We start from the raw sequence: 25,719 nt of genomic DNA on the forward strand, positions 1-25,719 counted from the left end.
TAAATTTTCAGTTATCCATTGCTGTGACGCATATGAAATTATTCCGTTAGTGCATAAAAATCACTGTGAAATTACATTTTGAAATTGAAAGGATCAGTTTATAAATAGGTATAGACGCGAGACGAGATATGAAAAATACCAAAGTCTCGTCTCTTGTTTCGCAAAAAATATTTGAGTCTCATTTCTTGTTCATCTGTGTCAATATTCTAAATCAAAGACTTTTACCTTTTATTCAATTTTCTGTAAAGAAAATACCCTCTTTGAGCACTCAGGCGAAAAATCGTTTCCCAGTAAAATTTAATAACTACATAAATCAGGTATGTCTTCAGGTTTCGAGGTGGAGGGGGTATTAACTGCAACAAATGAAGTTTCGGTATTGCAATTCCATTATTCGACGTTTCGTCCCTATGGATACGTGCCTGTATTTACAGGTATTTCTTTACCTTATATCAAACGAATTTAGAAGACACCCTTTTTATCAATCTCGGAATTGGGGGGGGGGGGGGGAAGCATAGATATGATTAACAGTAGCTTCTTTTTTTCTTTAAAAATTTTACAATTTACGGACTTAAGCCCAAAAGCCCCCTCCCTGTTACCGCCTGTAACGTACCGTACTAGTAACGTTACATTCTGATCACAGTGTTTGAATTTTTTTTTTTTTTATTTTGGTTGTGTTAGTTTGGGCTTTATTCTTATAAGTGCTAAGTTGTGTTTAATCTGTTATCATGCGTGTTCCGTTCATTATAGTTACTATTTTATGTTGATGCCATACGTGGCCTACGTAATTTTTATCTGCGCCATAGCCTTGGTATGTGTATTCTCTGTAGACTATGTGATTAACTTTAGAACCTAGTTAGGCGTCGACTTAAATTAATTTAGTACTGATACGTAATGAATGTTCTATGTGTGGTGAATATTATTGACCTGCGTATAATATATCTCCAGATCTCGTTAGTGGAGAGAAACCCTATTAACTAATTATTACATTGGAAAGAAATTAAACATAGCTATCCATTGCGATAAAATTGTGTGTGACCCTTTTTACTTTCGAATGTGACATATAACAATAAATGCACATTAACACAAATTGCGCTGTTATATGGAGAATTATATATTTGCATACATATGTATACATATTTTAGGCTTACCTTAACTGAAGTTGTGCAGTTTACTTCTGTATCAATTCGATAATCGTTGGTATAGAGAAACTACTCGCGTGTACTAATAAACCAAATTTGATGGAAGCCGGCTTACGTAGCAGTAAGAGTTTCATTCTCTATTCGTTTCTCATTGTTTGCATTATTACATGGCGGGAGTAAGTGAGAATAGTACATAAATTAGTTACATTTGTTAAAGATTTTAGTTTAGGATTTATATATATAGATAATAGTAGTATTGCAAATCTTTAAATTTGAGCGGGGAAACATGTTTACTTTTATTATTATTCGTGATGTGAATTATCATGTATAATGTGCGAGTAAGCATGTCGAGTGTAAGAAGGAGAGGAAAAGCCTATCATGTCGACTTAAGTTAGCCGTGACACAGAGCAACTTGAAGTTGAAATTCTTTGGCGAATTGCTGTTGTTTTATATATATATATATATATATATATATATATATATATATATAAAGAACCTATCAAAATTTATCATTAGGACCAACCTTTAGTACATTTTGGTCGATAAAGAATGCTCTGCTAAAAATTTGATTAACCTAGTTTTTGGACTGTCACGGGATATTGTTTGTCAGGCCTAGTAGAATGGCTCTACGGGACAAAAATAAGCTGTGATGAGCATCGCGAGACGACCGGGCATCAATTCCTCATGAAAGTGAAACCTGGTGGAATCCCGAAACTGATTGACAGTGTGTAAGCTACAAAATAATCTCAGTGCTTCAGGTAAACCAAGTTTTCCTTAAATTTTAGACACGTAAATTCGAAATTCTTTAAACTCAAGATGGCGACTTCGACGCTACCATCATACTAATAATTATTTCTATCAAAGTAACTTTGAAAAACAGTGTTTGGTATTGTATTTGTGTGTTGATAATGGTGAATATAAAAATGTTGAGTTAACTTGTATGCAGCTTCACACATCTTAAACATTCTTTGATTATCTCTCCACTAATGTGGTCTCTTAGAATTCTCTAGAACCATGATAGCGATCATGAATAATTTCTGTTACTATGGTAACTATGCATAACGTCAAATTTTATGTTTCTTGCTATTGAAATAATTTAAATCGTAGATATAAGCACGAGAAATACAGAAATTGATTCAAGTATGGAACTTAAGCTTTATTATTATTATTATTATTATTATTATTATTATTATTATTATTATTATTATTATTAGGGTCAGGTTGATGACATCGAATTACAGAATAATTACCTCACTTGTAGATGTACTTACGGCATCAGCTTGTTGCACTTCTGTAGCTATAAAAGACTGACCTGCTACGTTAAACAGATAGGATTTTTTTTTCTTTTTTTTTCTTTCTTTGGCACTTCATTTAATTTGAAACTTTGGTTTTGTAATTCTCCTCACAACAAAAGATATGTGTTACAGTCTAACTTTAAGAAACTTTTTTTTTTTTTTTTTTTTTTTTTTTTTTTTTTTTTTTTTTTTTTTTTTGTAGTGCATGCACGTTCATTTGTATATAGTTCGTATTCTCCATTATTTCATCATTTCTAGTTCTGTGGCTGAATTGAGTAATTCAATACTATGGCCACATAGAGTGATGCCTCGTATCTGCCACTACTCCCTTCTAATACTGAGATTGAAAAGGAATATGATTGTGGAATATAATAGAGGATATATTATTGCTCGCTGGAACCAATATATTTGATAAGACAGCTCTATAGTTAATGGAAGTTTCAAGAGGAGTCATGAAATACAATGCTGTTGAAGGAGGAGAATTGTAATGTGCTATTTTTATTTTACGATAAGATTCTTTGAGATCAGTCTGGAATAGATACCAAAGTTCAGTGCATGTGTTATTACAATCAGGTATTTTAGTCAGAGAAGTAATTTATTTATTTTTTTCTTTTTCTAAATGGAAACAAGCAATATAATCATGTATAATTTTATTTCACTATGAAAATAATACATTTTGAAACTATTGTTCTAAAATGAGATATATAAATAATATGAACCGTATAACACTATCGTATAATTATGTTGTTGAGAATTATATATATATATATATATTTTTTAATCAGATGATATTTGCTGTTATCTATATTTCTTCATAATGTCAAATCCCTTTTGTACGAAGTTACCTGAAAACAATAAATGAGATTGCTGACATAAAATGGAACAGTCTTATTTAGCCTTATAAAACAATTAAATTACAATATTATGAAAGTCTAGTATAAGTAATCAAGTAATGCCTTATAGATTCTTTACGAGCGGTTACTGTTTTAGGAAGGACTCTGGAAAAGGAGTCAGAATGCGTTGAATATAAACCGGGAAAATAGTTTCACAAATAAAACCGTAGTTTACAAAATACAAGCATTTACAAATTTGGCTACACCAGCTAGAATTCTGATTCATTTTGAGACTGTTCTTTTCCGGGATTCGTGTTGATATTTTATTTATTCCGATTTTAACCGTTTTCAAATTTGACGATGTCCATAGAAACGAGAAACATTGAATTTAAGTAACATCAGAAAAATCGACCCGTTACAAAATTGGCTTAGTTCAGCCAGGATCCTATATACTTTGGTGTTAAGACATAATGAATAAAAACGAGCGTTACACGCCACTGCCTTATATAATACTAAGCTACAGTATAATTCTCTAATAAATAACTTATCTGACATTCCCATTTCAGTTGCTATTTTCTTCCATTCTCTATTTAAAAGGAGCCTATTATGATGATGTTTGCGTTTTTTATTCCATAATGCTGGAACAGTCCTCATTAGTTCTATTAATATGTCTTTCATAATCAAATAGTGCAGCAAAACATCTCGAGCATAAACACACACAATCCTCTGCAAACGAAATTCTAAACAAATGAAGACTTTATTCCGTGCAGCGCTTCAGGGAGAGCCAATGAGAACATGAGCCACAGCAATGCTTCCGCTGAACATCGATGTAAAAACAAACTCCGTTGTTCATCATCGCGACCACTAATGCACCCTCGCGGTCGACCTCTAGGTCGCGATGTAACGTACATCTTCGGCATGCGCTAACTCATTTGAATCCATGTGTTTTTGCCAGTATCGACGGTGCGACCGCGACTTAAATCTCGACTTGAATCGCGAGGTATCTTAGCGTTTGTTTGGTATCTTTATTACACTCTTCGTCACACACCAAAATAAATTCTCCAGTTTCACCCGGTAAATTTCCTAAAATTAATCTGGCGATGCAGCACTTAATCCGAAAATAATTATGACTATAAATATAATGAAGATACAAGTCACCATATCGGTACAGATGTATAGTGCTTCGGGTGCAGAATTTTCCTAAGTAGGGATTCTTCACTTACGTTCTGCATTCTTCATAACATCGACTGTTAGTACCTTCAAAAGTTGTATTTATAAATAATGTGAAAATGAAATGAAATCTTTAAGTTTTACGTCCTACGTTTATGCCGGTTAGGATAAAGGAGACTGTGATGATGAGAGATGAGTGAAAATGGTGGAATGAAGAAAGTGGGAGGAAACGAGAGAACTCCGAGATAACCCACGAACACGGTGTTTGTCCACCACAAAGTCCACACGGCACGAGGGACCCCAAGCACCGGAGGTGAACACTGTACCACTGAGCCACAGCGCCCCCTATAAATAATATGTCCGTGCGTGTTTCTTTCACTAATTTCCTTCTTTTCTCCTCCAAACTATTTGTACTGTGCGTAATGACAATATATCACTCAGCAGAGATGAAGTTGAAAGAGGACACCAGAAATAATTGTTGAAAAATTAGAATCCTTTAATTTTTTGCATATAAATACGGCGCTGGTCATATTCCATATAGTAGACTATAGTACAAACAACAGGCTAAGCTGTGCTATATGCGTACCAAGAAAGACGAAAGCTATTCAACCGGGTCAGGGCAGGGAAAAGATAGAAGACTCACAAAGCAAATGCGGGATGCGTCCGTAGGGAGAGGTCGCTTCAGCGACAGTGGGTATGGTTGTAAACAAGAATAGCGCTAACTGAGTTTCTCATGTTACTGGATGCCTTACCTTCGTACAAATTTATCGTTACGATTGTAAGTAGAGTATGGTTGGTTAGATTAAAGTATGTTTGTAGCAGTTATAAGTACCTTAATGTGAGTTTTTGCAGTAATACGAGTTCCTGTAATGTTGTAATGGTTTCACGCAAATGTCTGTTTCACCTAAGCTGATAGGCAATCAATGAACAAACTAGTGTTGTCAACGGCTCGGCTCACGGCTCAGTCACCACCGAGCTGAACCGAGCGGATGGCTCGTTCTAGCCGAGCCGGTGGCTCATCGTAACCGAGCCAGCTCGAGCCAATGGCTCACTTGAGCCGAACCGGGCCAAAGTCTCATTCCAATCGAGCCGAGCCGGTTGACATCACTAGCTACGAAAACTTTTAACAACAGTACTCTTTTCCAGACTGTAAGTAATATATGTACGATATTTGCTTAAAATTGCTCCAAGTGTTTCAAACTCGTGCTGAAACATACATACATACGTACATTTTAGATATATAAAAATACAGATAAGAAACATCTCGGCTCACGACTTAGTTACCACCGAGCCCTCCGCTCAGTTGCGCCGAACCAAGCCGAGCCGATGGGTCCTCCCTACCAAGCCGGCTCAAGCCGATGGCTTACCTGTGCTGAGCGGTCTGAACCAATGGCTTATTCCAACCGAGCCGGCTAGAGCCAATGGCTCACCTGAGCCAAGTCGAACCGAGCCGATGGTTCACCTGAGCCGAGCTGAACTGAGCCATTGGCTCATCGTAATCGAGCCGATGGCTCACTTAAGACGAGCCGGTGGCTCATTCCAATGGAGCCGGCTCGAACTGTTGGCTCAGTTGAACCGAGCCGAGCCGTTTGACATCACTAGAACAAACGCCCCTACTCCCACCACTGTGCCAATGCAAAAAGAAAAAAGAAGTCGCTGATCATGTCAGGGAGGGAAAGTGTTTTAAGGTACAATATCGTGTCAAATTTAAATTTCTACCCCTTCATTGTTCGTCTTTTTAATCATTATCGGTAGCTGCTACCAACGATAACAATATTTTGTTTTTATCTTTAAAAAAAATATTGCTTATTATGTAGGCCTATATATTAATGTAAGGATATTTTAGTCGTATTTTCAATTTGAATTATTGGAAATAAGAAATCAGTCGTCACAAAGCTAACCTCAATTGTTCTTTCATTTGAGAATCGGAGAGGGTCGAGGTTGGATTCTTCAGTAATGGTGTAAGGAGGTGAAAATATAAAAATCAAACTATTAGAACGTAACATACGTCCAATGAGAAATTTTATGTAGAAATTAAGGAGTGCCAGAGTGGGATAGGTGGTTGTTGTGGTGTGGGGGAATCCTCCTGGTTCCGAATATTCGTCTCAGGATCTTGTTCTCATATACTTACAGTCTACGGACGATTTTCTCTGTCAATTCATCACTATGGACGAGTGTTGGGTACACCATTACAGCCAGAAACAAAACAACAATCCAAACAATAGAAGCACCCCTCCTCCCCTACCCCAAAGAAGGCAAAGGTGATCCCCTCCGCTGGCAAAATGATAGCCTCTGTGTTTTTGGATTCCCAAGGTGTGATATTCATTAATTACTTGAAAAGGGGTCATATCATCACAGGACAATACTATAGTGATCTTTTGAAAAAAACTTCGAGTGCAAATTCAAGAAAAATGGCCACAAATGATGTCCAGAGGCTTTCTCTACCATAATGACAATGCTCCCGGCCACACATCAGCAGTTGCCATGGCTATTATTCACGAATGCGGCTTTGAACTTGTTCCTCGTCCACCATATTCTCTAGGTCTGGCCCCCTCAGACTTCTACTTGTTCCCCTAAAAAGGCTCTAGCAGGACGACGTTTTGCAAGCGATAATGACGTCATGATAGCCGTGGAGGAGTTTCTGTGGTCACAACCTAAGGAATTTTTTTCTACTGGGCACTGCACCACCGTTCGAGTAAGTGTGTTGCTGTCCAAGGGATTATGTTAAAAATAAAGATATTACCAAAACTATACTTCTTATAGTTTTCTCAAGGCTCAAAACTTTTCAGTTATCCCTTTTATATATATATATATATATATATATATATATATATATATATGTGTGTGTGTGTGTGTGTGTGTGGTGTGTAATATATGCGTTCCTAATATATATGTATTATATGTGGCCGTAAACACGATTAGTGAAATAGCAGCTCCTACGAGAACGTTAACCCGTGACAACTTGACGACAAAGTCATGAAATGACGTTTCCACATTATAATATAATTTAGAATGTCCAACCGTAATAACGGAGAAACCAAAAGAGACAGAGAAACGAAACTTTGCATGAAGCAACTAGAGAAAAGAGGACACCTGCCCGTGTATTGACGAACATCACCAGATGAACAGTGTTGCCAACCAAGATAAAGTTATGTTTTTGTAAATAGAATGACCCAAATTGGATATCATCATTGTAAGCAACAATGGAAATAAAGAAAATAGAGATGGTGAACGCAAATCAGTGTTGGAAACTTTTCGAGAAATAACGTGAAACATGTGTTAAATGCAAACGCTGTTGGCGCATGAGGTACTAATGTTTTGTACACCTTAAATTAAATATTGACAAGAATCATTTACGCTGACTCCAAGTTCAGAAGGGTCCGTTGAACATTGTTGCCATTAATAGAAAGAGAAGAGTTGAGTCTGGAAAAGGTACAATAACTCGGAAAAGGTCACTAGTGCAGTATGGTTCAAAACCTATAGTGCAAGGCGGTAGAGCATGAGGAGCAGTACTGTGGTTATGTGAGATCGATAAGTCATGTACTGAGATATTCGGTATCTTGTTAAAGCTGAGAAGTGTGGTTTGTAAAAGATGGCAACGCTGCGTACCCCAACGGCGTTTGCATTTAACACGTTTTACGTTAATTCTCGAAAAGTTTGCAATACTGATATGCTTTACCATCTCTTTTCTCTTTATTTTTATCGTTGCTTCCAATGATGATATCCGATTTCGGTCATTCCATTACAAAAACATAACTTTGTCTTGGGTTGGCAACACTGTTCATCTGGTAATGTTCGTCAATACACGGGCAGTTGTCCTCCTTTCTCTAGTTGCTTCGTGTAAACTTTCGTTCCTCTATCTCTTTTGGTTTCTCCGTTATCACGGTTGGACATTCTAAATTATGGAAACGTCATTTCATGATTTTTGTCTTCGAGTCGGCAGGGGTTAACGTTCTCGTACGGAGCTGCTATTTCACTAATTTGTGTTTACGGTCACATAGAATACATTTCGCGGTTGTGCGTATCGTAACACGAAATTACCTTATATAAAGGATACCCTTCTATATATATATATATATATATATATATATATATATATATATATATATATATATATATATATATAAAGAAAAAAGTTTAACTTGCTTCAAAAGTTATTTTTAGAAAAAATATATGTATGTTATCTAGGATATATGAAGTTACGTCCAAAAACACTCATTTAGATGACGAAAAGGAATATAAGTACTAGAGTTAAAGAGCATATAAGAGTGTCTAAAAATAGCAATACGGTCATATTCTGCCTCTGAATACATTTAGATGAAAACGTATGAGCAGTGGGGTACGCAACGTGGAGCTAGGGGTATAACCGCCCTGAGAAAGATATGGAAAAATAAACACTTACTATATTAAGATATATACTGATATATGAAAATCACGCTTGTGCTAAAAAGATGTGAAATTGAATGGTTTAACCCCTCTTGATGAAATTCTGCGTACTGCACTGCTTACGAGCTATGCTTTATACTTACGTTGATCTTTGATCATAGGCATAAGTGCAAGTTCAAAAATAATTATTGTTATGCTTCAAAATCCGTGCATAATATCTATCACCACCAGTATTTCAAAATCCTGTTGATTTCATCCGCGTGTTGTGAGGTAACAGATACTTGAAATTATTTCCCCTCTACTTTCTTACTGGATGAGACATAACTATTATTGAAAGAATAGTGAGTACTGTGCAAATGAAAAGTCAGTTATTGTGACCAATGTATGTGCATTCACTATTAAAGTTAATAAAAAGTGTACTTTGCTATCGAGCATAGCTTTCAATGATTCGTGATCGTTTTAGTGAGAAACCAAAGAAGCCAGAATTTTGAAACATCACGGTGAGATATTGATGGATTTGGAACATAACAAGTAAAATAATTTTGAATTCTTAAAATGGGTTCCATACACCTTGTTTCAAATTATGGATAAAGGAAACATTACACCGGATGGTAGAACATAGAATGATGTTTAAATAATAACATAGCAAATGTTTTCAGTGAAAAACTCATGAATTTATTCAGTAACAGTCATTACTAGGATGTACCGTAATATAATTGGCTTTCAAAGATTATTATTTTAACATCTGCTTGCTGTTCGTTTCATTTCACCGAAAACTTTTAATGTTGATGTTCACGAGTGTTTTTGGTAGTTGGATGTGAAAGTGAGAGGGAACGAGTACTTACTGAGGGGACTTGTAAGGTTAGATAATTGAATATGTAATGGATAATGTTTTGAAGAAGAAACACTAACTTTTTTTTTTTCCTAAGTGATTCAATGTTGCTAGTGTACAGTTAAATGGAAAATAGAGAAAATAACTTATTTTAAATCACATTAATACCTTTATTGGTGCGAATCTAACAATATCGAAAGAGTAAAAATATGCAGATTGGGTCGAAAATCGAGCCGATACTTTGACGACTACCTACCCAGTCTGGTCTCCGAATTTTCTATTACTATTGAGACCGATACTTAGCCACTCAGACCATAGAGTGTATTGCAGATTGTGTTGTGGTTGGAAACTCAGTGTCTGAGTTACACAACACCTTTGGCGATTGAATTATGTATTTAATTCACGATGACACACCAATACCTCTGTAGATGCGAATTCAATTATACATAAAGAGTGAAACTTGAACTACTACACCAGAAATGGAACCTGGTTCTCCAGTCTACCGTTCCAGTGCGTTAACCTCGACACTATCCTGTTCGCTTCCTGAACACGCATGTATTTTGTCACTCTTGAGGTGAAAATTTGTAGCATAACAAAATTACTACTTGTCGGTACTTTTTCTCTGATTTCTTTTTTATTGTTATTATTTTATTTTATTTATTTATTTGGAGTTTAACGTCCCACGAATATGCACCGAACATAAGGGAGACGGTGATGATAAGATGGATGATAATGATGGAATGAGGAAAGTGGGAAGAAATAGGAGAACCCCGAAAAACCCCACGCACACGTTGTTAGTTCCATTATATATATATTTCTATTATTTCGTGTCCATGTGAAACAGTAAAACATATAATAGTAATATTTTTTCTCTGGCGATAACACTACATGAAATTATATACACACACAGATAGTTATCATAATTGTGAAAACGCTTGTAGTTTGGAACACGTAAGATGTGTGAAGTGCGAGCACTGAAGATGAGTGTGTAGTGCCTAGTGGTTATTAGTAGTGTATTAGGTGATCGTCTGTAGTACTTGAGGTGGTAGAATGGATGATTGTGTTGAAATGGGCAGATTTTGGTAACGCAGAATGGAAGATATCTATAGCATACAGAGTTCTTAGCGAAAGAACATCGATGAAGAGTAATAGTACATGGAAGAGAAGCCTCATTGAATGGATTCCCAAACATTGAGGGGGTTATCACCAAGAATCGTAGAGAAGAAACGGATTTGAGACTGCAATCTCACCTAACAACGCTGCCAACCCAACATACACAGGGTAACTCTGTTATTATCAGAGTTGAGTTGATTTTGAGTTTAACGTCCCGTTCAGCAGCGAGCAAAATGTAAGAGGAGAAACAGTCTCCAAATATGATGTTTTCAATCTAAAGTGAAGGAATTTTTTTTAAAAATCGGACAAGCCTTTGGGCTGTACACTCTTTATGAGCCCAATGCTAAATGAAATTGCAACATTGCCATTTATCTAGACCCACAACATAAGTGAATGAAGTTATTGTTTGAAATAGGGGCTTGCCATCGACACGTTACCGTAAAAGATAGGAACTTCATTCACGTACGTTGTGGGTACAGGTAAATGTCAACGTTGCATTTTCATTTAACATTGGGCGCATAAAGAGTGTACAGCCCAAACGGCTTGTTCGATGTAAAAAAAAATCCTTCATTTTAGATTGAAAACATCATATTTGTAGACGGTTTCCCCTCTCACATTTTTTGTAACAAGACTTTTAAGGCACCCTATATATATATATATATATATATATATATATATATATATATATATATATATATATATATTAAATGTCACTACATCGGATTATTATATATTTCAGGTCTACATGTTAAACGAAAGCTTACAGTACATCACTTGTTATTTAATGTTACAAACTAAGTATGCTACAATATTATAAAATAGGCGGCCTTAGCTTTTACGGACCTAAGGCTAGCGATCCCCACGAGGTCCTTTGCCAGTTGTATGGCACAATATCAAAGATAAAAATGTAGACTACAGAATATCAGTTATCAAAATATCGTCAAGAAAATATAGAAATATTTTCAATTTCAATCTTTCTTTACAGTCATAATATTACAGAGCTGCGTAATATAAGCAATATCGGATGTACGTTCAAGAATAATGGAGTAGTATGATGCTTGATTTTTAACTTTTTTAAAAAAAATTTGCTTTTGCTTGTCACGAGTTTTGTAAATTTATTTTGAATATATCTTCCAAAATGATTTCTGAATCCTGGATTGCATGAAGCTAGAAACTAAATAATGGCTAATAAATAGCCTCTCTAAACATATTTCCAGTACTGTTGTTCTGCTCGAATTTCGATCATGTTTATAGATTAAATGAGTTGGTTACTTGCTTTGAAGTTTTACATTCCTTTCAGCACCGAGGCTATATGAAAGTAGACCTACAGCTTAATGTGGGACTCGAACCACATGAGCTCCCAGCAGGAATCGAAACCAATCATCTGCTCAGACTATGTAGTCAGGAAGGAGTTCTGTAAGGTAAAAAGGAAAATCAGAAGCAATTATGACAATAGTAGTCAATATAGCACCGCCTTATATGAATAACCTTTCCTTAGCAAGCAGAACTCGCACTCACGATTTTGTCGTGCGTTCGCCAGACAGTGTTTGAGACACACTACTAAGCAGGTTGCAGATTATGGAAATTGGAAAGTAGTGCACCAAGATTTTGCCGATGATATTACTAAAGATATACGGGACACTGTACAAAGCCTATGCTTAATACTAAAGTTGTGATTATTTTGACATAATTTCCCTATTTCCTTGGTAATACTTATTTTTTAATGTCATACCAAATTCTCCCGGGAGCTGAATATTCTGACAACTTCGTAGCTTCAGCAGAGTTTAAAAAATAATAAATAAATAAATAAATAAATAAAAGATGACGTCACAGAACCCTTCCCTGATGGGTGTTGATCTACAGCGTGAATTGAAGAACAACGGGATTCATGACTACCTGGATATTTAGATAGATTGTTCTGCAGATGGAGCACTTATAGAACTGTAATTGATTTGACTATTCAGGATTTACTCTAAGCTTCAGAATTTATCCAATGACACGTAACCTATTGTCCATAAATGTTCTAAAAAAATCAAGAGTATTACTCTGAAGCACAGTCCCAGGCTGTTGCCCAGTACGCCCTATGCGAAGGTCACCACTAATTATAAACACCCAAACTTTGAAGAGTTTTACAACAGTAATAACGCAAGTAAGACGAACGAGGCAGTGCACATCCAAAGTACATTATTGTCGAATGCTACGATATGACGTATTTCGAATAAATAGGAACGAAGTTACAAGAAATGGGAAATTTGACTTTTGTCAAAAGAGTGCCTAGACAATAATATTATACTCAGTCATGTAGATGGTTTTCAAAAGTAAAGATCATAATGGGATTTAAAGCAATTTAATATCTCAAACCATTCCAGAAATATGAAAAACATTGGTGAAGTTTACAACACTGCTTACGTAGTTCCGAAAACTTGTTGTTATTACAACTACCGAAAGCTGTTAATGGTAATGTTATAGAGGCAAAGGAAAGCAACGATCACTTTTTAAAATTCCCGCAAATAATGTCATTTTAAGCAGTATAGCAATATTTACCCACCACTATCATATATCGTAAACATCTGATTGATTGGTAATTTAGGGTTTAATTCCCTTTATCAATACCGGGATTATATGAATCGGCTTAAAATAGAATACCAAACATTGCTTGGATTTGTATCCCGAGCAAGCACAGAGATTGAATCCGAGACGACTAGTACAGAGCATGCGTGATATCTACTTGGCCATCAAGGAGCGCTATAAATATTTGAATGATGGAATAGGTTCTGAATACTTTCGGAATTGCGAGGTCAATAAAAACCACAATCCGAAGAACTTTAATTATTGTTCCCAAGTGACCGATCACAAGCATGGTTTCTGTACACCTTGTCCCAGATTTGATTTCTTTGCAGATTAATGTATTCGAATCACGGGTTATATTGTAGATTTCGTGTCATATACTCCTGATGTAATAAAATGAGTGATACTTCAACGAAAACAAGCAAAGCACAAGGTAAATACTAATAGTTTACTGTTGATGCTTATATGAATTGTTATGGAAAGTTGCAAGTGAGGCACAACTTACGCATACAACATCCAAATCACAAGGCAAGTTGCTGTCCCATATTATTATTATTATTATTATTATTATTATTATTATTATTATTATTATTATTATTATTATTATTATTCACACAATGGTTCAGTGGTAGAGCGCCTACATCTATGGTTCGAAGTCAGGCTATATTGCGGTGAAAACATCAGGTTTGTGAGTTGTCTCCGACATTCTCATTCCACTAATTTTTCACGATTATTCACTTTCATTAATGAATCTTCTTTAGCCTACAGGGCATAATCCTGTAACGTAAAACTGAAAAATTTCATTTCGTTTTTCATATTATTATTATTATTATTATTATTATTATTATTATTATTATTATTATTATTAAAGAAAATTACTGCAATCAGAAAGAATGGTAATGAATAGGAAACCCATTCTGATGATTATTACGGACGGTGGCAACTACTACTGATACTACTATAAGTAAATGACTGACTACCTGGATTCGAACCCAAGACCTCACGCATCCAACTTATACGTACTAACTTTTAAAACATTGGAGAATATTATGATAATTCTGTGTGAACGTTTTCAGGATTTCTAAAGCTTTTTCTTCGTGACCTTTATTAAATACCGCTTGACATTTAGATAAAATAGAAGAGGATGAACTAGAGAGACTGACATTTCAGTTACAAAGTGGCTCATGAGATCTTTCTGTTGCTGTTGTGTTTTCCCCAGTTCACCGTGAGAAAAAAATGTGGGGTTGTTTAGGTACTTTTTTCTATATATAGTCGCAGAGCTGAAAAGTTATGTACTTTGTATTTGTTGCCGCGTGTTGATTATTATTATTTTTTTAATTTTCAGAGTGTATGCGCCAAATGAAAATGGGAAGGAAAGACGCAGTATCCTATTCACGTGTGGGTTATCAGAAGTTAGCTCAATCTGATGAAGGATTTGATGAAACTCAGGTAAAAGACTTAATCTTTAATTAAGCGTTATTGACACGAATATTTGTCGTGGAGTATATATTACTTTTTAAAATCTTCAAAGTACGATTCCCAATTAGACCTAAATTTCTATATTTGATTTAATCGCATTTACGGTAATTCAGTTTTCTTTTAATGTGTAGCCACAGTCAAATTTTTTTGCCTTGGTCGACAATAAATATATTGTCCATAATCTTACTATATAAAACACGCAAGTATTAGTTTATGCTGACGTGTGTATATAAAATAGAGAAAATAAACTGTGACATAACTTTATTTAAAAAAAAAAAATCATTCTTCTGTGAATAGCGACAGATTCTTTTATCATGCCTATGTTTAAAATAACACTCTCGGATTGTTCTTTGTTCCTGAAACTCTATCATTGTGAAACACTATGCCATAAGCATGTGACTACCGTAACTGTTAGTGAAGGATAGACAAAGTTAAAAATTGAAATAAGATATTTAATAAATACAGATTTTTTAGCCTTCCAGTAAACAAACAAAACCAGCTATGCCCTCTAATATTTTTCTTTTTGATGCTCTTTTCCTGCTTGTTTGGTATATCCATTTCTGAGATAATGATACGTAGAAAGTAATATTCAAATTTGTTAAGACATACGCAACATTAAATGAGTCTAAAGCCAAGTAAAAATATGGAAAAACGGTGGATCAAAGATATTGTTTCGTTTCTGATGCGAAAAGTACGTGGTGTTCTATTATAGTTAAGTGGCATCGCATAGCGTAGTCGCTAACGCTCTCGCCTTTGATGCGAGCGGTCCCGGATTCGATTCACGGTGTAGCACTCTCCATCCTGAGTGAGGTTTTCCTGCGGTTTTCTCATTCACACCAGACAAATGCTGGGATTGTACCTAACGTAATTGTCCCAGGCCGATTCTTTTCTTCCTTTCCGGCAGTGTGATCGCCGAGGGACGTCATCCCTCATATGTGCGACGGAGCTAAGATGGTCATAGATGCCGAAAGCTCAGAAATCGAATTCCTAATCCTAATCGATCCTATATAGTGTGAGTTAATGGTAGGGAAAATTGTGTTCGTAACTTTTTTTCTGGATTCTTTATGTCGTCGTGATGTTTTCATTCCATCATCATTCGTTTGCAATTAGCATGTGTTTCAAGGTGAAATTTTTTGAATTTCAAGAAATCAAATGTGTGAGAGACGGGAATCGAACCTGAATCCTGTGCTTACGTTCCGGTGTGTTAGGCATTACACTTGCATTTTTCCTTTACACCAGTCATACATTGTACTTTTGAGGACAGTGCTCCATGTCTTAAATTACGCAGGCTGTACCACAGTGTATGCCTATTGTTTGTGCTGGGACAAACCAGAGCCAGTTTTTGAATGAAGCTTACTCCTTTAAACACAGTGTAACTTCACCTCAATTAAAAACCAGTGTATCGATGATCGCGTAAACTAAAACAGACAAGTGATAAAAACAAGTGAATGATTATGAAAGAATTGAAATATGGCAATATATGTACATACTGGGTAAACCATTTATCTTGATAAGTCCTTGTAACTTTTAAACTAATGGACAAAAAAACGCTGAAATTTTGTACCATGCAAATATCGGCAAGGGAGCATTGTTTGGAATTCCCTGTGATACCTAAGGTTAACAGTGCTGCCAACCCAACATAAAGTTACATTTTTTCAAATGGCACTGCGTCAGGTTATTACATATTTCGAATCTGTAATTGGAAAACGTACAGTACTACATTTGCTATAACAGTGTTACGAAGTAAGAACGTTCAGCAGGGTTGGCAAAAACCATGGTTTTTATTGAAAAAAACAAAAACCTTTTTTTGGGGGGTTTAAACCCGGTTTTTTTGTTTAAACCAGATTTTTTGGTTTAAATAATTTGCTCTATGTATTTATATCACATATGGACAGAAATAAGTTTGTTCCGCCTTGGTATTACTATGAAACAATCGGATTATGCTGGAAGGGGTCCCTAAGCATAAAGCGGAATCCAAACCGCTTCTTGGCTTACATCCGAGAGAAATTGTCCTCCATTTGAACTCGAAACCAGGATTAATTGGCCACAAATGCGATACATCTGCCGACTCACGAACGAACGACTCCTGATAAAAATGCGTTGTACTGATATTTACATACTTGTTAATATAATTGTCAAGAGTCATTTCAGAAGGACAAAAAGATAAACAATTGCACAAGTGAAACCAAGTGTACAGAATTACATATGGATAATTTCTAAGTACTGCAGAGTACAGAAAAACTAATTATCTCCAAGTTAGTTCACTACGACTTTTATTAGTCCAAGTTAAAGAAGTACCACGACTTAATTTGCATCTTAGTAAGAAAAGTGAATAAAGATACGAATTATTTGAGTCCACTTTGGCTCTGATCCATTTATACATAAATAGATACCAAAGATACTTCTGATATGGGGTTTGTATGACCCCCCCTTCCCCTAAAGAAAAAGTACTGCACTTCGATGTATTTTATCAATAGTAAATATTTATTAAAATGAAACAATATTTAGAATTTTCCTTTTATTGCAATTGCATAATAATAATAACAAACTATAAAAAAAAATCACAAATGAAAGATTCATAAACTTATAAAAGAAAAACAAAAGTTGCTTTTGTAGCATAATCTCTTTGAGTAATGAATGGGGAATTTAGATCTGAACGTAATACCAATAATATACGGGAATGAAACGTTATAACCCACAAATGTGTGTTCATCAAGATTTTACAAACACTTACACTTTTACGAACAGTTTTCGTTTTTTGGTTTAAACCAGCCAATCCTGACGCTCAGTATCATAAACATCGACATATAACCAAATTTTGGAGAGTTCTAGAACAGTATTAACGCAAGTGAGAGGAAGAGGGCAACGGTCGTCCAAAGTGCCTCAATGGTGAATACTACTGTCATCGTGTGATGTATTTCAAAACGAAATTGAAGAAATTGAAAATGTGACCTTTTTGAAAGAACTTTATTTTGAAAAAGTGTTTAGATAAATATTACATCGAATTACGTATATGGCTTTCTATAAACATAAAGATAATAATGCTGTTTACAGCAATGTGATAATTTCAAACCGTTCGAGAGATACGAAAAAAATGTAAAATTTGATATATTGCTTTAAATGGTGTATTTATGGAACTTTTAAAAATAATTTTTGATTTACATTTCTTCTGTAACATTAAAGCAGTATCTTTTGGTAAGTGTATTACAAGGTTCTCGGTTTTATACACTACAGTAGCAGTATTGCACACTTCAACAGATTTTACCATATCTACAGAACGATTTGAGATAGCAAATTACTGCAAACTACATTCTAATCTTTACTCTATTGAAAACCATCTATTCAATTGCATTATATACCGTCTAAGCAGTTTTTTCGAAATAAATGCTTCTGAAAAACGTCAAATTTTCAATCCTTGTAACTTTGTTCGTATTCATTCGAAAACTCTTATCATGTTCATGGTATTAGACACTAAAGTACTTCGGATGTGCATTGTCACATCTCCTCATTTGCGTTATTGTTACTATAGAAGCCACGAATATTTGGATGTTTGTGATACTGGAGCGTCCTTAGTTTACAACACTATATGATAAGTGAGGCATTGTATGTTTCCTTTTACATGTAGATTTGAAACATGCAATAACCTGACCTAGTGTCATTTGAAAAGAACTTAACTTTGTGAGTTTGGCAACACTGTTAACCTTGTGGTATTACAAGTATATCAAACAATGGCTGCCCTGCCGATATTTGGATGGTACAAAATTTTAGCGTGTTTTGTCCATTAGTATAAAAGTTACAAGAGCGTGTCAAATTAAATGGTCCACCCTATATATATATATATATATATATATATATATATATATATATATATACAGGGTGACCGCGTGACTATGTTACAAAATTTAAGGGATGATTCCTGACACGGAAACAAGAAAAAAAGTTCAAATAAACTTTTGTCCAACGTACATAATTTCGAAGCTACAAGGTGCCGAAAGCGTGGGAAAATGACATTCAAAGCTCTATAGCTCGACTATGGTGAATGATAGAGCTAATGCGGCATGGTCACGTCAAAGACACCGAAGCTGCTGTATTCAAAAATGCTTAGATCGAGATCATGCAATTCGTGCACAAGGGATTCCCCAAAGGAGCGTAGGGATTCCCGAATAATCTGTCAAGAAAGATGGGTCGAGAAGGATACGGATGAATAGCTATCCCAACTGCTAGCAATAATGCGTCTGTACTAAGTCGATATCTCGCATAAGCACAAAATGGCGAACAGTTTTATACGTGCCATGTGTGGTTGCATAACGCGCACTAAATAAGAGTGGGAAACATGAAAGGAAAATGTGAATAATTTGGTACAAATGGCAAATACATGATATTACGCTGTCCTATCATTGTACAGACGCTTTTAATAAAAGGTAATAGTCATGAAACATACTAAAATGCTGTACAAACATCACACTAACATTGTTTTCTTCCATGTAGTTTTGTCATTGAAAGCAAGTAAAACGAAAGAGAAAAACCGGAGGATATGGATGCTTTCTTCCAGGCAGAAATCTTATTTTATTTGATGATACGAGTCGAGGATACTTTTTACGAGAGGGGGATATTTCCGCCATCCCATGTTAATGTGACCACTGCCAGAGAACAACAGTAAAATATCCGTTTCTTATCATTAGCCGTAATGTGCGTTACCCGAACATTGAAAAAGAACAAGGAAAAACAATTTATCAGGACGTTTGTTTTAGTCGCTGCTTCCGATGTTTTGCAGGACTGATTCCGAGATGTCTAGAATGCTTAACATGTCGTCATATTGTTATCGTTTAGAAGATATTTTGTTTTCACAGACGGTGTTATCACCTGAAGTACGCCACAGTTTGCAGGTTCGATCACAAGCATTTGTTCTTCATTCTGTCGTAGAAAACAATCGAAGGTAAGGAAAGTATAAGACAACCCTACTAGAAGGCGTTGGGGAAGGTGGAAGGTCATTCTTCATGTGGTTTGTTCGTAGCGTACGAGTTCCTTAGTGCAGTTTGTGCTTTGCTTGTTCGAATGTGAGATCAAATGGAGTATTCGATAGCAGAACTTGCGGACATGATATTTGTATACGGTCAAGCAAATGGCAACAGTCGAGAAGCTGATAGGTTATATCGACTGAAGTATTCACAAAGAAGACATCCAACCCATACTATGTTTGCCAGACTTTTTCAACGCTTACGAAACATGGGGAATTTACAACCTCAACACTACGACCAAGGAAGACGAAGAACCACGAGGACTCCGGACTTTGAAGAACAAGTGCTTGATCGTTTCGCCCAAGACCCAACAGTAAGTACCCGGAAAGTAGCACGTGAAAGGGGAGTAGCACAAGATACTGTTTGGAAAGTAGTACACGAGCAACAGTTACACCCCTATCATCCGCAGAGGGTTCAGGCCTTACGTTCAACTGACTTTCAACCTCGCGTTCGGTTTTGTTAGTGGTTTCTCCAACGCTCTGTAATTGATCCGCAGTTTGCTTCCTACGTGCTTTTCACCGACGAAGCTTGTTTTACGAAAGACGGGATATTTAATAGTCAGAATAGTCATGTATGGGCAGACGAAAATCCTTATGCAAGTGTGAAAAGGGGCCACCAAGACCGATTCGCCATAAATATGTGGGCGGGTATTATCAGTGATCAGATAATAGGTCCATATTTACTACCACCACGATTAACTGCACCAGTGTATACGAGATTCCTGCGAGACATACTCCCAGAGTTATTAGAGGATGTCCCTCTCGGTGTTCGTCAACGGATGTGGTTTCAACATGATGGCGCCCCATCCCACTTTTCAGCTAGTGCTCGAGAGTATTTGAATCAAACGTTTCGTGACAGATGGATTGGAAGAGGCGGTCCTTGTAATTGACCTGCACGTTCCTCAGATTTGCCTCCACTTGATTTTTTCTTGTGGGGTCATGTCAAAACACTTGTCTATGAAACGCCTATAGACAACGCAGAAGAACCATTAGCACGAATACTCGCTGCCTGTGATACTATAAGAACAGCTCCTGGGTTATTACAGCAGATGCGTCAGAACTTACTGCGACGCTGTAACGCCTGTGTTGAAGTAGAGGGACGTCATGTCCATCACCTATTGTAGGATAATTGGGAGATTTGTCTCGTTTACAGGTAATTGATGATGTTCTTGGATGCATTCAATCCTGCTGTAAAATGTTGATTGAAGACATTATTTCCATTCTTGTGACTTTTGTTTTTAGGAAACAACCTCTTTTGCATTATGGTTGTTTCGTTCAGTTTTGTTTATTTGTTTTCAATGACAACAATACATGGAAGAAAGACTTTAATAGTGTGATCCTTTTACAACATTTTAGTACGTTTCATGACCATATGTATCATGTATTTACCGTTTGTACCAAATTATTCACATTTTCCTTTCATGTTTCCCATTCTTATTTAGTGCGCGTTATGCAACCACACATGGCACGTATAAAACTGTTCGCCATTTTGTGCTTATGCGAGATATCGACTTAGTACAGACGCATTATTGCCAGCAGTTGGGACAGCTATTCATCCGTATCCTTCTCGACCCATCTTTCTTGACAGATTATTCGGGAATCCCTACGCTCCTTTGGGGAATCCCTTGTGCACGAATTGCACGATCTCGATCTAAGCATTTTTGAATACAGCAGCTTCGGTGTCTTTGACGTGACCATGCCGCATTAGCTCTATCATTCACCATAGTCGAGCTATAGAGCTTTGAATGTCATTTTCCCACGCTTTCGGCACCTTGTAGCTCCGAAATTATGTACGTTGGACAAAAGTTTATTTGAACTTTTTTTCTTGTTTCCGTGTCAGGAATCATCCCTTAAATTTTGTAACATAGTCGCGCGGTCACCCTGTATATATACACCATATGGAGAAAGATAGGCGAATACTAGCTATGTCTTCGTGTAGACAACAAAAGAAGGAATAAAAGTCCTAATAAACAAGTGTTTAGAAATGCAAAGTTTCATAGTTACAGAATGTCGAAAGTGTGGGAAAATAATTTTTCAGGGAACCTATTTCGAAAGCTTGTAACCTACCAATTTATTAGTTTAGAATACCACTGCAGAGTAAATTATTAGTTTAGACTTTATCCTAACGTTCCTGAATGTTGTTTGGTGCCGAATGCCAATTATTTAAATATATTTCGCTTCCGTTTACTTTCATCGCAACAAGTAAAAAACAAGTAAATAACATCGCAATAAGTATTAACATTTTTTTCGAAGGTTAGTGAAATCAGATTATGATTGAGAATCATATCAATAAACCCATCCATGCTTACAGCAGATTTTGCGTGTACAATTTGTTACTGATGGTAATATTCAAATAGTGGAAGCGAAGGACACTACGAAAAGGTATTGAGATTTTGAGATTGTTATTTCAACCTAAGTATGCTGAATAATTTATGTGAAGCTCAATGCAATGTTTTATGATAGATGATAATTATGAAGTAAATGCACTTATAGATTATAATGCGATGTATATGAAATAAAAATGACTTCGCAAATTATACGAAAATAATGCTGATATTTTATTTTATATGATGCACATCTTTAATTTTATCCTTGCTGTTATTACTGTTTCCTTTATATTTTACTTATATGCAAGCATCTTCCTAACTTATTAATCTATTCCGTGTTTACAAGGATTTGCTATATAATCTGTTTCATGACACGATATAATTATTATGCACTTCAATAATTGTGTGCACAAACCTGTTGAAATAATTGATTTTTGGAAATAATTTATTCTTTTAAGAATTGTTCTGCTTTTGGTAAATAAACCAGTTATAATTATGAATTTGTCTTATGTTACTGAGATTTGTACATGTTAAATTACTTTCTGTTTACTCTTAACAAAATTATACGACTATTCCTTCCGACTGGGAGAACACTTCATTTGTACTTTGGATCGCATTTTCTGTTCGGAGCGCTGATTCTATTTAAATGTTATCTGGCGTCATGGAAAACCTCCTATAACATAAGATGTCCGAGAGTGTCTTCAACAAACTATAGGGCTTAGCAATGCGGTTCGAGATGTTCGGATGATTAACACCAAATAGCTTCCTCATGGTTAAACATCGTTTCCGGCTCTTGCACGAGAGAACAACAGGGAGAATGTACGCACGAAAGATCGCATATTAAACTGAATTGACTTCTGTCTTATACAGTTTCGTTAGTGAAAAGGATATTAAATTCTGAAGTAACAAACATCAAATACTGTCATATGTGGTTGCATAGCACAGAGAATAATAGTAAATAATAATGGAAACGAAAAATAATATTGAACATGTGACATCTATATTAATATTCAATATTATGTAAGACAAATCAGCGTCATTTTCACTTCAAAATTCTTCCTTACGACCAGGCATAATCCAGACTAAAAACAGCGTAAATGTGGGGCATTAAATATATTCTTTTAAAAGATGGTGCTCATACTAGTTCTTGTATAATTTCTCGAGCCTCGTATATCATCTCTGCCGGACTGTATACTTCTTCTTCTTCTTCTTCTTCTTCATCATCATCATCATCATCATCATCATCATCATCATCATCATCATCATAATCATAATCATCATCATCATCATCATGATGATGATGAAGAATTTACGTGCACTTGTTCATAGAACTTCCGTGTGTGTGTTTATCTTGAGGTCCTCTATATTGGGGAATAGTATGCGATAATATTTCCCGCTTCTTGTGTTCATCTTTTTACAGGATTACATTAACATTAAACGTAATTTTAGTTCCAGAAACCACCGCAGAAGATCCCATGGCGAGCCTTAAGTCTTGCTGTATTCTTGTGTATTGGCGGAACTTGTTTGCTTGTTGTTGGCAGCCTTTTAGTTAGTGGACATATTGATTCTAAAGTAAGTTAATAGTTTACAAGTTTACGAACTTTAAGAGAAACAGTAAATATCCTATACTGACCTACTGATCACTTTTTTTCTTGTCTTGGATTTAAGTTTTCTCTCTGTCTGTCTCTCTCTCTTTGTAGAAAATGTTTTGGTAAATGTAAACAACAAATAAATGAGCAAATTTCAAGTAGGGGAATAATACAGTTTCCGGGGGTGGGATGTTTCCAGCAATTGCATACATGCAACATACACCCTCCATTCCAAAAGAAACCGAACGTTTTAAAAAAACAAAAAAGCAATGTACATTTTGGAACAAATCATTTTTATTAATCAATGTATTCCCCTTCTGCATCGATACACATATTTGCACGCTCCAACAAGTTGTCAAACGACTTCTCCATGTCCTTTATTGGAATGGTCTTTAGGACGGCGGTCGTCGCCTTCTCAATGGCATCAATCGATGCGTGCCACTTTCCTTTCATCGCCAAATGCAGTTTCGGGATAGAAATCGCACCAGATAGAAATCGCACGGAGCGAGATCTGGTGAATAGGGCGGATAATGCAACCGAATAATGTGATTTTTGACCAAAAATTCAGTTACAAGTCGCGAACGATGTGATGGTGCATTATCGTCCAAAAGAGTCCAACTGCCGATTTCGCGATATTCGGGCCGAATACGACGAATTCTTGCCAGCAAACGCTTCATGACGCCCAAGTAAAACTCTCCAGTGACTGTCTGGCCGGGCTGAACAAATTCTTTGTGGATAATTCCTTTTGATTCGTAAAAACAAATCAGCATCACCTTGACTTTTGACTTCACCAAGCGACTTTTTTTGGGTGTTCCTTCATCCGGCGCTCTCCATTCAGCACTTTGCCGCTTTGTTTCGGGCTCATATTCAAAACACCACGTCTCGTCACCAGTTACAATCGATTTCAATAAGTTTCGATCCTGCCGAGCACTTTTAACGATGTCTTTACAATGAGCAATTCGATCAACTTTTTGGTCTTCGGTGAGTTTGTGTGGTACAAACCGCGAATTAACCTTCTTAAGGCCCAAACCTTCGGTCAAAATGCGGTATGCGGTTGTTTGAGGAATGCCTAATTCCATTTCAATAACTTTCACCGACGTTTTTTTGTTATGTTTGATGAATTCACGCACTTTTTCGATGTTTTCTTCCGATAATCCGGTTCTGGGACGGCCTGATCTTTCGTCATCATCCAGCGTCTCTCTACCCGATTTGAATCGCCTGAACCACTCGTAAACTTGCGTACGGGATAGACACTCATCACCATATGCATTTTGTAGCATTTGGTGCGTTTCACTAAAAGTTTTACCCAGTTTAACACAAAACTCAATTGCAGCTCGTTGTTTGAAACTCATTTTCCGACCGATGTACACAACACACTGACAGTTGAAACTCAATAACTTTGTTGCCGTGCATCCAAATGTCATGACATTTATACCAGTTGTCAATGAGGGACTACGCCATCTGCCGGTAAAATATTACAACAGATGGCATTAGTGGTACTATTTGTTTTCAAAAGTTCGGTTTCTTTTGGAATGGAGGGTGTATATATCAATCAACTCGTATTGACGAAAGAAAGTTTTATAATTCTGAAAGCTTTATAATCAGATAGAATATCAACAGAACTTGAGATGGCCAAAATTTGTGTTCAAATGAACTTGAAAATAACCTGTCTACTTTTTTCACAAAACGGTTCTGGAAAATAGGCCCAAAAGTATGAATAATAAGATAGATATTTACGTATAACAATAAATGTTATTATTTTTGTTTGGTAGTGTTAGCAGTTAGTAATAGGTAATAGTTATAAAGGTTAGAAGCAGTAGTGAAAATGTGTACAAAGAAATATATTCGTTTTCAATTTTGTTTCCAATTACATAAGTGCTACTGCTTACCAGGCTTGCCCTCTATTTAATCTGGCAACCTTACTGCTTTGTATGAGAGAGATTATTTCCATAATTCTGAATGTGTAATAAA

The 25,719-nt window shown here is 36.0% G+C and overlaps 1 protein-coding gene across 1 annotated transcript in view; it reads left to right on the plus strand.

Annotated features, from left to right (window-relative positions):
* LOC145690142 (transmembrane protein 230) overlaps positions 1-25,719 on the plus strand; it is a 35,015-nt gene that overhangs the window by 2,169 nt on the left and 7,127 nt on the right. The window contains exons 2-3 of the mRNA XM_081764746.1: positions 14,682-14,785; positions 23,609-23,731. Coding sequence (XP_081620872.1) covers positions 14,687-14,785; positions 23,609-23,731 — 222 coding nt within the window. The 5' untranslated portion in view covers positions 14,682-14,686. The remainder of the gene's footprint in view (positions 1-14,681; positions 14,786-23,608; positions 23,732-25,719) is intronic.

The sequence above is a fragment of the Thermobia domestica genome, chromosome 1 (genome assembly GCF_964235325.1).
Source record: "Thermobia domestica chromosome 1, izTheDome1.hap1.1, whole genome shotgun sequence".
Lineage (NCBI taxonomy): Eukaryota > Metazoa > Arthropoda > Insecta > Zygentoma > Lepismatidae > Thermobia > Thermobia domestica.